The sequence below is a fragment of the Convolutriloba macropyga genome, chromosome 6 (genome assembly GCF_964194025.1).
Source record: "Convolutriloba macropyga chromosome 6, txConMacr16.3, whole genome shotgun sequence".
NCBI lineage: Eukaryota > Metazoa > Xenacoelomorpha > Acoela > Convolutidae > Convolutriloba > Convolutriloba macropyga.
Genome location: NC_134473.1, coordinates 3,082,983 through 3,098,748, shown reverse-complemented (window position 1 = coordinate 3,098,748; position 15,766 = coordinate 3,082,983). Strand labels below are relative to the sequence as shown.

At 39.7% G+C, this 15,766-nt stretch overlaps 1 protein-coding gene across 1 annotated transcript in view; it reads left to right on the top strand.

Moving 5' to 3' along the window:
• Window positions 1-15,766, top strand: part of LOC142341430 (plasma membrane calcium-transporting ATPase 2-like) — a 184,091-nt gene that overhangs the window by 121,029 nt on the left and 47,296 nt on the right. The window contains 7 exon segments of the mRNA XM_075392362.1: window positions 1,582-1,757; window positions 9,492-9,690; window positions 10,273-10,464; window positions 11,109-11,322; window positions 11,960-12,174; window positions 13,980-14,202; window positions 15,448-15,474. Coding sequence (XP_075248477.1) covers window positions 1,582-1,757; window positions 9,492-9,690; window positions 10,273-10,464; window positions 11,109-11,322; window positions 11,960-12,174; window positions 13,980-14,202; window positions 15,448-15,474 — 1,246 coding nt within the window.

Below are 15,766 nucleotides of genomic sequence, written 5' to 3'. Positions count from 1 at the left end.
ACGAAATGACATCAAAATAAATTGCACTTAAAAATGTGTTTAATAGCCGCACGGCGATAGCTGGGGCTATTATTGGCCTTCTCTTGGTTTTTTACAATTCAAAGAATTTGAATTGTATTGGGGCGCTGTCTTTTTTTTAAGATCTGTTCACACATTTTCATGATTTTTGAAGTCAAATTGGAGTAGTGATTGTGGTCACGCCGAAACAGGAAGTGGAGCGTAAAAGCGAGTGGTTTTGCGGCGTGAAATTTTTCATTCTAATTTTAAAGTAGAGTGAGAAAACGGTGTTTGAACAAAAATTCGCTTTCTCGCTAGTGGTTTTTTGTTCACATGCGGCAATTTCACTTTGATGTTTACTGTTTTTTCGATTTTTTAGATCGGATTTTTTAAATGGTTTTTCCAATCCATTCATAGTCCTTTCTAGGTCTAGTTTTCTGTTTAGTCAATGAAAATTCTTTGAATTGTACGTCAGGACTTGTCCTGCTATGTTTTTTATTTCGTCGTCGCGATGTTTGTTACGACCAGATGACGTCACAACTACTTCAAATCTGCTTTTTGTTCATTCGTTCATGCAATTTCAACTGAAGTGCGTGCGTGACGTCATTTTTGCTCTTAGTGGAGCGAGATTTTTTTGTTCATTTGCGTGATTAACTTTTTGGTCACACTTGACTTACCTCACTCACAAAAATGACTTCCTCAATTCGAAATTGACTCTTATTTACTTTAAATCAAAGAGATAAGGTCAAATGGGTGTGTGTCACTCTAATGGAAAGTTATTAGAGAGCCGATAATAGAGGCAGCAAAAACTTATACAGATTTTAAATCAAAATATAACATATCAGCCTTCAATGAAAAGACGACGAATTTTTTTGGTCTGTCTTTTTTTCTGTTTTTTTGAGACTTTTAAAATATTTTAAAGTATTTTTTAAAATAACAATTTCTTAAAACATCAATTTCTTAAAATAATTTCTGCTCTCACTTATCTAAATTGAGAAAGTAAAATCTGAGTGAATAATAATAGAGTTGAAAATATTAATATATTCTGAGTGATAATAGAGGTCAGCCGAAATAGTTTAACTGTAAAAAAAATAAGTATAGAATTTTTGAATTTTTTGAATAGCTTCTGTTTGATTTTCGGTCCAATGGTCTCTTTAACTTAGGGTCTCAACAGTCTATATTCGGGTTGTTGTCCGGCAAGTTGTGTTTGAAATGTCGAATAGCTGCCCAGATGACGGGAAAGAACCAGCTATGCGCAACATTTTACTTACGCACTCGTTTTTCACTTTCAAATTGGAACATCCAAAGATCAAATGTAAACTTAATATTTGAAGTTTTTTTTCTAATGTTTAATAATGACAATATTTTGATACGCACTGACATCAGGATCGTTTTTATTATGTATAAAATTGAAGCAATTGAGAATGCGCGAACTTCAAATTCAAAAACAAGCCACATTTTGTTGTTTTTCACAATTTTATGTTGCCGAATTTTCTGAAGACCTATTCGTTGCTAGTCATGAACAGTAGTAATTGTATAATTTTTGGTGGACAGTATTGAAAATAAGTGATTTGTTCGTTAAAGGTGCCGGAGGCGATAGCCAAGTGTCAGCGTGCGGGCATCACGGTACGGATGGTTACAGGAGACAACATCATGACGGCCAGGAGCATCGCCTCTAAGTGCGGCATCATTAAGCCAGGCGATGAGTACCTCGTCATCGAGGGCAGGGAGTTCAACAAACGCATACGCAACAAAGACGGGTATGTTTAATTGCTCTCGAACGCGGGTTCGAGCCCATCCCTGGTCGGAAATTTTTGCATCATAAAAGTTTCTCTACCCTGTGCAGCCTTCTAAATTAATTGTCTTGACAGTCGTTGTGGATCAATTCGTCCGACTTTAGTCGGTATATGTTCGAGTTCCTTACTAATTAATAACATCATAGTAAGTAATCGATTTGGAAACATCAACTTACTCGCCTTTCTTTGCCCGCTTGCCTCATAGGCAAGTCCTCTATTGCTAAGAGAAACGTTTGCTTGTAGAGGGTTGTTGTGGTTAACAACCTTTTGACCTTCATATTGCGAGAGCTTCAAAACTTCAATTCAAGATGACTTCTTCAACAAACGCAACAATAAATTACCACGTGATTTGAACTAAGAAATCATAATTTCATCTGATTTTATCAACAACACTTGTTTCCTTTTGAGCTTGAGTTCTTCTTAAGCATAAAGCATTTAAGTCTTTAAAGCGTTTAAAGCAAGTCTAATCAACAAAAATAAGTGTTGCAACGCAACATTTAATGGTCCGCCGAAAAATAGGTTAAGGATAAAATAGTCGAAGCATTAAGCACCCAAAGCATTCACTCTCTCAAAAATTTGTTGATAACCTAAAAAGGGGAAACTTACAGGGAAATTGAAAAGCGGACCCCCCACTAGATACCATCATTCCCCCACATGTTATTCAAGTTGATTAACTTGTATAACTAGGTTGATTAACCTAACCAAGAGACCCCGTAGAGGATATCTAGTGGGGTAACTGTATACTCAAGATTCTGCATATTTTTTTTTTGAAAAACTTCAGGGGAAGTCAATCTCTCTCTCTCTCTAGTTCTCATCGAAAACACGGTTTTTGTTAGCTTACTTTGCCCCCTGAAGTACTAAGACTAAGTTCGCGCGTAAAAATTGGCCGCACTTTTGCGGGGGGGATAGATACAACCCTATATTTACAACTTTCACGCTGTTTTAACTTGTTTCTGAGCTTTTAGCCACAAAAGATTTACAACAACAGATAAAGACAAAGAATACAGCCAAAGAATACAACTAAAGAACAGCATCAAGAACAAAGCAAGGAACAGTGAGACAACAGCATATCAGAAACATGCCAGAAAATCTAGAACTTCTTCGAAAGTCGCGTGGGGCTCACAGAGGAGTTGCAACGAAACTCTACAATGAAGCAGACGGCATAATGAACAAACCGTTCACACTTATCAATGAAGACGACCTTATCCGACTGCAGCAGATAGTTGAACTATTGAAGAAGAAGCAAGCCTTCCTATCTGAGCAGAACCAAAAGATTCAGTCTCTTTTTGATGATCCTGACAACTTGGACGATGAAATTGTTGAGACAGAGGAGTATGATGACAAGATATGCCAAAACATCGACTATGTTCATCGGTTTGTTAAGCGAAAGACAAGACACAAATCACAAGAGAGCTCATTTGCAGCCGGAAGCACCACGATTTCGAGGAATATACAGAACATGAATCTACCAAAGCTCGACTTGCCCAGTTTTTCCGGAAACTACTTGGACTGGATCTCTTTTTATGATCGCTTCAAGGGAGCAGTAATAGATAACGATCAGTTGACAAACAGTTTGAGATTACAGTACCTGAAGTCAGCAGTGAAGGGAGAAGCTTCGAAGATGTTAACTTCAATCACAGTCACCGACGATAACTTCGATGTTGCAATGGAAATTTTGCAGAACCGATACGACAACAGGAGATTGATACTTCGAGCCCACATCCATGGAATTGTCTCATATCGACCAGTTTCACACGAAAACACACGGGAATTACGAAAACTTGTCGACACAATGGAGGAGCACAGACTTTCTCTTCGGAACATAGGACAACCAGTTGAGCATCAGGACCCCTTTTTTGTCTACTTGATTGCAGAAAAACTGCCCACCGAAACACGAAAGTTCTGGGTGCTTTCTTCAAAGGGGAAAGAACTACAGTCCTATCAGGAACTAAAGACATTCCTGGAGGAACGTGTTCAAGCGTTGGAGTCAGCAGCACCAAGCAACAGTTCATCAAATACCGAAAAACGATCGCATACGCAACAAAATCAGCCACAGAGACAACTTCACACTCATGTTACGACAACGAATCAGCAATGCGAATGTTGTGAAGAGGAACACAGAATTTTCAAATGTGGTAAGTTCAAAGGTTTAGGTGTCAAGGAGCGAGCCCAGCTGATCAAAGTCAAAGGACTTTGTTTCAATTGTCTAAGACCAGGACACCGAGCAGAGAGTTGCGATGGTTCTTCGTGCCGCCAATGTGGACGAAAGCATCACACGTTGTTGCATCGAGAAGATGTGCATCAAGTCAATCAATTGAAAAACTCGTTTGGAAACAGCCGCAAAGCCAACGCAAGAGATCAGGAGAAGGTTTCATCTGGAGCCTCCAGCAGTAATGCAGAACAAATAACTATCGATCAAAAGATAACAGCAGCCCTCACCCATGAAGACAAGACACAGGAAATTTTTCTTCAGACAGCAATTGTTCCTGTTAATGTTCACGGAGAAATAGTATATCTGCGAGCAATTCTGGACTCTGCATCTCAGAATAATCTTGTAACTGAAGCTGCAGTACAAAGACTTCAGCTAAAGAGAAAGAGGAACAGTACTCGTGTTTTTGGACTCGGAGGAAATGAAGTCTCAACTAATCGCGGATTTGTTGACCTTTGCCTTTTTCCAAAAAACAAAGCACCAATTATCATTGACGCGTCAGTTTTAACAAAAATGACAAACGATTTACCTTCTCGGTACATCAACACAGACAATTGGGAGACAGTAAAGAAACTACAGTTGGCTGTTCCCGACTTTAACAAGCCCGCCCAAGTTGATCTAATCATTGGAGCTGGACACTACGAGGACTTGATGGTTGGGAACAACAGACTGAAAGAACCAAACATCCCCGTTACTTATCGGCTCTCAGTATTCGGTTGGTTAGTAATTGGACGCGAAAACGTGCAAACTTCCAATTCTTCCAGTTTGCAAACCTACTTTGTGTCATCATTTGAAGACAGTTTGCAGCGTTTTTGGGAAATCGAGGAAGTGCCTGCAACTAAACATCTGACCGACGAAGAAAGAAGATGTGAAGAACACTTCAAGTCAACCACACGAAGAAGCCCTGAAGGAAGGTTCATCGTAAAACTGCCGTTTAAGAACGAAATTGTAGAACTGGGGGATTCCCAGCAGCAAGCACGACGAAGACTTAGAAGTCTCCTTCATAGACTTCAAAAACAGCCTGATCTGTACAGAAGATACAACGAGTTCATCAATGAGTTCATTAAACTAGGACACATGGAAGAAGTACCAGCAAAGGAGATGCTACTGCCAATAGAGAAAAGCTATTATCTCAACCATCACTGTGTGTTCAAAGACCTTTCAGCAGAAATTGCAAAAATGTACAGACAAGTGCAACTGGATACCGAAGATAAGGACTATCATCGACTACTTTGGAAGGAACCGAACTCAACAAATATAAAGACATTTAGGATGACACGTGTCACGTACGGAATAGCATCATCAGCGTTCCATTCTATTCGCCCATTACAAGTTTTAGCGGAAGATGTTACGGACAAAAATGTACAGCTAGGAATCACGACAGACATGTACGTCGACGACTTGTTGACAGGAGCACCCGATCTGGAAAGTGCAATGAAACTGCAGACTCAATCATAGCAGTTCTTTCAAAGGCAGGGTTTGAGATTCGCAAGTGGACTTCAAGTAACCCAGAACTTGTTGAAAGACTACCTGCAAACTTTCCAGAAACTACCGACGAGATGACGATTAAAAGCGACGACTACAGTATAAAAACTTTAGGCGTCAAGTGGAACCCAAATCCAGACCACTTCAGTTTCATAGCAAAACTAGACGAAAAGACACCATCTACAAAACGCGAAATACTGTCAGAAGTTACACGGCTCTTTGATCCGTTGGGATGGCTTTCACCTACAACAATTCAGTTCAAATCTTTTGTTCAACTGCTTTGGATGGACCGACTTGGATGGGACGAAGCTTTGTCGAAATGCCTTCAGCAACAGTACAACCGACTCAGAGTTCAACTGAAGGAATTGGAAACTATTACACTGCCCAGAAAGGTAGTTTCAATCTCGCCAGCATCATCGGACATTGAACTTCATGTCTTCTGTGATCCATCAACTACAGCCTACGCCGCAGTTGTGTATATACGACAATCTTTCGACGGAACAGTTCACACAAGGATGTTGACAGCAAAGACCAGAGTTGCACCAATAAGGAGTTTGTGCGTTCCCCGGTTGGAACTTTGTGCAGCACTTCTTGGAGCAAATTTGGTGGAAGCGATATCATCATCTTTGAACGATCAACGTTTCCCGACACCAAAAGTGTACGCTTGGACAGATTCAACGGTAACACTGGCTTGGCTGCAAGACTTTCCAAGAAAGTGGAAGACATTCGTTGCCAACCGTGTTGCAAAAATTCAGAATCTCATTCCATCCAGCAATTGGAATTTCGTGCCCACGGAGGAGAATCCTGCCGATTGCGCATCACGAGGAATCTCAGCCGCAAACCTAGCCAAACACAGCCTTTGGTGGAATGGACCCAGCTGGCTAGAAAAAAGCGAAGATTATTGGCCGAAGTCCGAATCAATTGAAGAACATCAGCATGCAGTGAACAACGAAGTGCAAGGAGAAACACTGAAGCAAACAACAATAGTTGTTACTCAGGAGAACAACTCAATAGTTCAGCTAATTCATCGAACATCCTCGTTTGGAAAACTGGTTCGAATTTTTTGTTATGTCAAGAAATTCATTCAGAAGGCCAAACAACAAAGCCAGAAAACCATTGCCAGCAGAACAGATCCAACAAAATCCGATAGCAAATGCTACTCACAGAAGAGGAACCTATCATCAAAAAGATGTCAACAGAAAAAGTCGGAAGCTGCAATAGCATCTGAATTTCAGTCACTTCAACTCAGCTCTTGAGATCTTTACCTTGGACGGATTGCCATATACAGCCTGATTCAAAAACTTTACTTGCAAGAGTTTGATGCCATTGTTAGTCAATCATCTTCATCAATGACAGAAGGGAAAGGTAACAACATTCCGGAGAATGTGTATTGTCATAAACCCCTTGGTAAGGTTGGTAGGTAAAGTTGGTGACGTTGAGGTAGGTAAGGTTGAGGTTGGTAAGGTTAAGGTAGGTAAGGTTGGTCAAGGTGAGGTAAGTAAGGTTGCTAAGGTTGAGGTAGGTAAGGCTGGTAGGGTTGAGGTAGGCAAGATTGGTAAGGTTCAGGTAGGTAAGCTTTGTACAGCTCAATTAGGTATTTTAGATAAACCAACAAGATTCAATGATTTGGAGCAACATGTAGGTACAAGTGAAGAAGAATTGATCAACAGTACCACAAAACGAAGAATAAAGCTTTTGCCAAAAAGAGGACGACTTTTCAAACTTTCTCCCTTCTACGACCCAGACAATAATGTTGTTCGCGTGGGCGGACGACTAGCAAATTCGCCATACAACATAGACAAGAAGTTCCCTATCCTTATTCCCAAAGATTCTCCAATCACAGTGCTCCTGATTCGGGAAGCTCATGCAAGGAACTTACATGGAGGCCCACAGTTAACATTGTTTTATCTTCGACAAACAATTTGGATACCCGGAGGACTATCAGCTGTTAAAAAAATTATTTACAACTGCAAGCCCTGCATTCGCCACGACGCCAGGATTCTTCAGCCTCAAATGGGAGATCTGCCAACAGAACGTGTTGTTTCATCATTTGCTTTCACCCACACTGGTTTGGACTACTGTGGACCTTTCAGCATAAAAGACAGCAGCGGAAAATTGCAGAAAACCTATGTTGCCCTTTTTGTATGTTTCAGCACAAAGGCCGTCCATATGGAAACAGTGACAACGTTGACCAAGGAGGACTCTCTGCACGCCATAAAACGTTTTACAGCACGACGTGGACTGCCCGAAAATATTTATAGTGACAACTCAAGGACTTTCATTGGAACTCGGGGAGAAATTGAGTTTCGTAAATTATTAATGGACAGAGAATTCAAGGAACTGGTAGATGCCTTCACTACAGGACATCAGATAAACTGGTTGGCAATTCCTCCACGGACGCCTCATTTTGGAGGTCTCTGGGAACCTGCAATAAAATCCATGAAGAGACATTTTTACAGGACTGTGGGGACAACAAAGATGTCTTTTGAGAATTTCACAACCCTGATCACTCAAATTGAGGCCATTCTCAATTCTCGCCCACTTACAGCCCCCTCTAGCGATGCCAATGACCCCTCAGCACTAACACCCGCTCATTTTCTTATTGGACGCCCACTGACAGCTTTGCCGGAGCCATCTCAAGAAGACAATCGGACACTAAACAGAAGGTTCAAAAGCATCAACAACATTGTCAGACAATTTTGGAAAAAGTGGTCCGTGGACTACTTGACAACACTTCAAAATCGACCAAAGTGGCAGGATAACAAACAACAGCACGCCGTCAATGACATTGTTATCATCAAGGAAGACAACACGCCTCCAATGCTATGGCCACTGGCAAGGATTACAAAAATATTCGACGGAAATGACAAGATAGTACGAGTAGTCCAAGTTAGAACGCAAACAGGACTCTACATACGACCAGTAAGCAGACTGGTTCCATTGGAGAAGGAGAGACCAGAATCTCAGTTACACAAATGGAAGACAGCGGATGACTCAATGGATGAGGATTGACAAGTCAGCAGCACAACCCAATTCAATACAACAAGACCGAAAGATAAGCGTTCCTTAGACAATGAGCAATCAATATTCAAGTCAATATCATCAGCATTCAATATTTGCATTATTTTGAAGTCTGTCAAGCTAATTGTAAATCATTCACCTTCATGACATCAACGACAATGACGACCACAATGATGATGATGTTGATAATGAACACGAGGATAATGATGACGACAACGACAAAGACGACAACGATGACGACTACGACGACGAAGATGACAACAAGGCAAACAACAATCAATTTTCAGAAAACAATTTCCTCGTCAAAAATTTTCTGTGAAATGTCTTGTGTCAAAAGGTCTCAAGTGACTTCAATATTACTTTTCAATTGAACTCGTTCAAGGAGGCCGGGTTATGTTGTGGTTAACAACCTTTTGACCTTCATATTGCGAGAGCTTCAAAACTTCAATTCAAGATGACTTCTTCAACAAACGCAACAATAAATTACCACGTGATTTGAACTAAGAAATCATAATTTCATCTGATTTTATCAACAACACTTGTTTCCTTTTGAGCTTGAGTTCTTCTTAAGCATAAAGCATTTAAGTCTTTAAAGCGTTTAAAGCAAGTCTAATCAACAAAAATAAGTGTTGCAACGCAACAAGGGTGAGAGAAACCCTGACCCGTCAGCCGGCCACCATTTAAGTTCTAAAGTTAAGCATTATTATGAAAGTTAATATCGATATCAGATATGAATCGATAGCAACTGTGTAACGTGTTAGCGTCATTCAATTCCAAGACATAAATAGTTATAATAGCGGGAACTGCCTTTTTTGCTAGTTTGTAGAGATTCATCTATATTGAACCTTTTTGTAAATAACCTGATAAAGCAAAAGATAATTCTTCAAGATAAAGCAAAGCAAAGAAAGAAAGTTTTTTTAACATCCAAATAAAACAAGATAATAGTTCTCGGTTAACAAAACCAACGAGATGTTGTATTGTAGCCTGATAGAGCAGAAGCGCCTGGACCAAGTGTGGCCCCAGTTGAGAGTGTTGGCCAGGAGTTCCCCCACAGACAAGCACACCTTAGTCAAAGGTATCATAGACAGTGAACTCCCAGGTGCCTCAGAGGTCGTCGCTGTCACCGGAGACGGCACCAACGATGGACCCGCTCTCAAAAAGGCAGACGTCGGATTTGCCATGGTCAGAATTTAACACTTTTGGTGTTTAAATCTTTTGATGGTCGAATTTTAAGTGATTCTAGGAATGTGGGCACTAGGAATCTAAGATTTTGATTGCTGAATTTCGTCATCAGTACTTAGCAAATAGCCGCTATTAACGAATATGTTTGCTTGCGGTTCAACATGGTGCAAAATTGACTGCAAACATAATTGGTATTTGATTGCATAGCAGTCCTTTGGATTAATAATTGCGGATTAAAATGGCAATTTACAGATTGGTATTTAAGTATATGTTGGGTCTTTAGAAGTTGACTTTTAAATTGGGGGAAATTAATAACAGAAAATTAACAACTCGAAAATCCTGGTTTGCAAAAACAGCTATTGCCGAGTAGTGATGGTGAAAAATCATTGTCGTCAAATTTGATCTCAATGAACCTTACCAGATATAAACTTTAATTTAGATATAGCTGGCGAGTGTTGTTGATTGCCAGGCGTAATCCAAGACGAAAATTCACCATTTGTGAAGGTTCACGCTAGAATTATTCAATATAGACTACCTGTTGATTTACAGATGAACTCTTAACTTGTGTTGTGTACGTTGTAGGGCATTGCGGGTACAGACGTTGCGAAAGAGGCCTCCGACATCATACTGACAGATGACAACTTCACCTCAATAGTCAAGGCAGTCATGTGGGGTAGGAATGTCTACGACAGCATAGCCAAATTCCTCCAGTTCCAACTCACAGTCAACTTAGTCGCCATTATACTCGCATTCACATCCTCATGCATCATTATGGTACGTCCGTTACCTTCCAAACAACTATTCGTCATTTTTCGACTCCTAGTGACTATATTTCGTCACCAATTTTCGCACGTACCAATTTTACTTTTTTAATTTTCACCATTATGCTTTGCGCAGACTGTTGTGACGCGTATTACTGTGCGCAATATGTCATATAATTTTTGATATTTTCGGCAATAATTTTGAAATCAAATCAGTCTGCTCACCGCCCCGTTCAATGTTGATCGTGTCGTTTTGATAACAACTCAATTGGCAACTCGTTTTGATAACAACTCAATGAAAAGCGCCCCAGTATCGGTTTCATTTCTTCAATTTAATACTTAATAGTGGTCTATAGTGACTTCAAATGATGTCATTTGAAGCTATTTGTTAAACCCATTACATCGCTCCCCCAGTCCTAGGATGCAAACAGGCTACAACAAATTTTCAGTTAAAGTTGAGAAGTTTAGAAAGTCGAGCTATTTCTTCAAAGCGTCACTGTCATTTAATATTTTCTGACTTTTTGGTTTATTGATAACCTGTGTTTGGAAAAGTTTGAAAATGTAAAAGCACATTTTCTTAATTTTCAAAGCCTGATAATGAGAATTGGCAATGCGTTGTAAAATTTCATCCTATTCATTGTGTCACCTTTTGTTTAGTCCTCCCCCCTGAAAGCGATCCAATTGTTGTGGGTGAATCTGATCATGGACACATTCGCCTCCCTGGCCCTGGCTACAGAAATGCCAACAGAGGATCTCCTGAATAGGAAGCCGTATGGCCGCACGAAGCCCCTCATCTCGCCTATGATGGCCAGAAACATTGTGGGCCATGCCATCTACCAACTAGTTGTACTTTACACAATCCTATTTGCAGGTAACAATCATAAAGCATAGTGTATTTGATACAGTGAACGATTTAGAACCCCCCCCCCCCCGAGCATTTTTTCGTTAGGTTGTTGGAACAAAAGAAAAAAATAACGCCCGCTTTTACATTGATATCGGTCTCTGTACCATATAAAAGTTGAGACTAGCCATTAGGCTGTACATATACCATTAAGGAAAGAATAAAAGAATTAATTTCGTTATTGCGCAAAGATTTACAAACAACGTGAACAGATAACGAGGTCATGGAGAACGCGTACGTAGCGTTCTTCGTAGCATTTTTCAAGTGAAGCTAGAGAAACATGCAGCCATTAGAACCATAAATTTAGTAGCAGTGCATGAATCAATGGAGAGTGCAGAGTGAATCAATGGTTTAGTGCAGAGTGAATCAATGCAACTGATAAACGCAATATATTTCAGCTGATTAAAGCAATTCAACTGATTTTGAATGGTTATTTTGGGCCTATCATCCGGCCTAAAATGGCTTTGTTCTATGCGAGGAATAACGTATAAACAAATTTTTAGAATCAACCGAATTAGAATTTTGAAAACAGTGTTTTCAAATGTCAATCTCATTGAGCTAAGTTTGATTTTAAAGTTAAGATGGTGATTGTTTTGCTGCTTTGTAGGTCCAATGTTTCTTCCCCTTGAAGACGATGGAGACTTTGCCCGAAAAGCAAAAGTGCCGAATGACCACTTCACAATGGTGTTCAATGTGTTCGTGTTGATGCAGTGCTTCAACGAGATCAACGCGCGCAAGATCCACGGAGAGAGGAATGTCTTCAAAGGCATCTTCACAAACGCACTCTTCGTATCCATTGTCATTGGCACCATCATCGCACAGGTACCACACTAACTTGCGGCTGTTCAAATCCACTATCAGGTTTCATGCTATGTTGAGCTCTCAAAATGATGCTTATTGCAATTATTTGGGCCCTCCTTGCTCATTTTTTATTCGATTTTTCGTTTGATCGATTTTAACACCAGTGTTCATCAAACCTATTTTGGCCTTTAAAAGTTGTTTTATAGGCGCACCCATCTCAGCAGGCTATGATTGTGCTCCTACTTTTATGACTCGAACAGGCGGTTCTCTGTTTCTTTATATAAAGGAGCGAACAAGAAAACCGGAAGTTCAGGCAGTGATTAAAGTTTGAAAGAGTCGTTTTGTTGAACAAATTCGAAGAGCGGAAAAAGAGTGGATTTTTTTTCATGCTTTCCTTTGAAACAGAGCACGCAATGTGTTGTAAAAATTGTTTGCTCAGCGAGCAATTTTGTTCACGTGCGGCTATTTCCAGCTGTTCTGTTTTTCGAAATTTCTGTGTTGTCTAAAAGGTTATTTTATGCTAAAGTTATCATTCTAATGTTGTTCTGATAGCGTTTCGGTGGCAGTTAAGGGGAGTTTTACGCTAATTTGATGTATTTTCAACTAAATAGCCGGTTTTAGGGCGCTATTTTAGCGATTTTTGGCCCATGTTTTATTGCTTTTACTTGTAATTGAAATTAAATTTAATACTGGCAAGCAGTTTATCATACAATTTAAATATAGGTTCGTTTGTACCAAGCGTTTTGTGTTTCGAATTTGGACAAGAAATTGAGAATCCTTGTTGAATTTTTTAATTTATAACAGTTTTTACCCTTTATTTCAGAACTAGAGAGGTTTTTGTGCTTATTTTGGAGTGTCCAAATTTGTTTGAGCGATAAATTTCTGGATTGCATGAAATAATTTGTTCAGTTTGTACTTCCACAAATTCAAAAAACGTTACGGAATTTTTGTTTGTTTTGGGTTAATTTAGTTTTTCGTTAAATTCTCTTGTTATTTCAATTAAGATAGTTTGTTCTGTTCTTTGGCACGCTACCGTCAGAAACTAGTTTTTCGAAAAGCTGCTTTTTGGCAAAGACTTCTTCGATTCGTTTCCGGGATTCTTTTGGTTATGATTTTTTATTTCTTACTTCGTTGATTATATATTTGTGTCGCTTTAAACTCATTTTGCCGCTTTTTCGACATTTTGCGTGAAATCTTTTTGACTTCTGTAGGCTAGTTTCATTGTTCATTCATTCTGCTAGAATTGCTTTCAAACAGCAGTTGCTTAGCAAAGCAATCTACAATGAACATAATCAGTATCCATTAACGAAATCAAAAATAGACATAACGCCAAATTGTAGATCGTTGCTACTTGAACTTTGTTCTTATAAGTCGTAGTTAATATTTCTAATGCTTATTGGTATTGATACTAGTACCTGCATCCTCTCAAAAAAAAAGCTGGAGTATGTCTAACTGCGGAATGAAATCAAAATTTCGTACATCAATCAATTTTTCCATATCTTCTGTTCTGTAAATCCCAATCGGTGTTATAGGAATCAATGGCGGCTAGTTTCCTGCAATTTGCCATGTATGTTTCTCTAAGTCTGTATCTGCCTCAAAAAAATTTAGAAGGAAATCGGGGGAGGGGGAGGGGGAGTTTGAGCTGTACATATTGTTACTGAGTCAGCTTTAATCAGACAATTGAATGTTCGTCTTAACTCTGGCATTAGACAGAGTCATGACCCTTAAGATAACAAGCCGACTCTTTAAATAACAAGCCGAACGCACTTCTGTCTATCAGCTACAACAACAACAACAACAACAGTGCATTTTTCTTTAAATTTCAGGTGCTGATTGTAGAATTTGGCAGTGTCATTACTTTTACAACTCCACTCAGTTGGGACCTGTGGCTATGGTCCGTGGCCTTGGGCATGGGAACCCTCGTCTGGGGTCAGGTGCTCAACTGCATCCCGGCTGACAAACTACCAGCCAGCTTTTCATGGGGCGAGAGCACCGAAGACTACTCCAACAAGCCACTTTCTTCCGGCAATGCCAACGCCGCCAGTGCAGGTCAGTGCAAACGCCGCAGATTGAAGTACCAGTTGGTTTTATGTTGGGATTCGTTTTCTTCCCCGAAACATTTTTTTTTGGGGGGGGGGGGCTTTCCGTTTGTGGTTGGACGCATGTTACTTGCAACCCCCAGGCATATTACTTGCAATATCAATGCATACTGAGTCGTGTGTAATGGCTGGCATATAACCGGAGAGACAAAGTATTTGGGGAGGCGATTCAAGTTAGTTTTTCCAGAAGCGTGTCTTGACGACTGTCTAATGCTTCTTTTTGCAATCAAGATAATATTGTGGTACCGTTTTTATGCGTGAAATTTAATGCCCATTGTTGCTATTTTACCATTGAAAAATAGTTAAAATGTCAATTATAGATTGCTATTCTATAAGAGGGGGAAGTAAACGGTTTCTTTAGTTTTGTTCAATGTGCTTTCTTCATCTATGCATAGATTTCATTTCGCTATGGTTGGAATTTGGTTTAGCATCACAATGTTGTATTTATTAACTACTATTTCTGTTCTCTCGCAGCAGTTCACATTTCTGATCATCTCTGGATTTGGTCATCATAAATCAAAACAAACAACAAAATCCAAAGCATCCAAATCCATGTTTCGCAAAGATAATAAGTTCTTATAAAGTCTTCTAGAACTAATTATATATGCTATTTTCTGCGAGGACCTGATAATTCGGGTCTTTCCCATTATAGCCCCCCATGAAATTATAACCCCCCATTATGGTATAATTACCATGTTTTTTTTTTTTGGGGGGGGGGGGCTATAGGTTATCTGACCACTAAGCTGGGGGGGGGGGGCTATAATGGGAAATACCCGATAATTCTTTGCTTTTTGCTTTTTGGGACCAAAAGTGACCAGCCTTGAGAAAGTGTGACTTCAACTAAAGCTTTCCTGATGGGATTTTATTTTGACCCTACGTACCCCCACCCCACTGTGCAGCGTACATAGTATAAATAACTACACATAATTTGGGGTTTTTCCCGTTACGGTATAGCCCTCCCCTCCCCCTCTGCATCGTAGTCGTCATTTAACGTATAGCCCCCCCATCACTCAATCATAATTACTACCATAATGGGGCTATGAATGGGCTTATCGTGGGTTATAATGGGAAAATATCTAGATTATGTAACAGGGTGTCATCAACTGGGGGGGGGGGGATGTGGGGAACCGAATACATTCGTTCGTTTTTTTTCTGTAAATTGTTTGTAAGTAGTGATAGTATGTTACGTCTTTAGAAACTCAAGATCTGGATCCTGAATATAGTAAGCGAAAAAGAACTAAAGCTGCTTCTCCGCTTCTTATCTATTCTCTCTATTGCCTTGATCGCAAACATGACAAGAGTGTGTATGTGTGCGTGTGTTGTAACCTAACTGTGTGTAAATTATGACCCAGCTGAAAACATGGAAAACAATTCCTGTCCCCACAATTCTAATTGCTCTAATACTACAATAATGCCAATTATTTGCTTCCTGTGTGTCTTTCTTCGGGACCTTTTAAAGTGATTTTTTAGTCATTTAGAAACGTCTGCGTTAATTGATTGTTACTGTTGGTTTT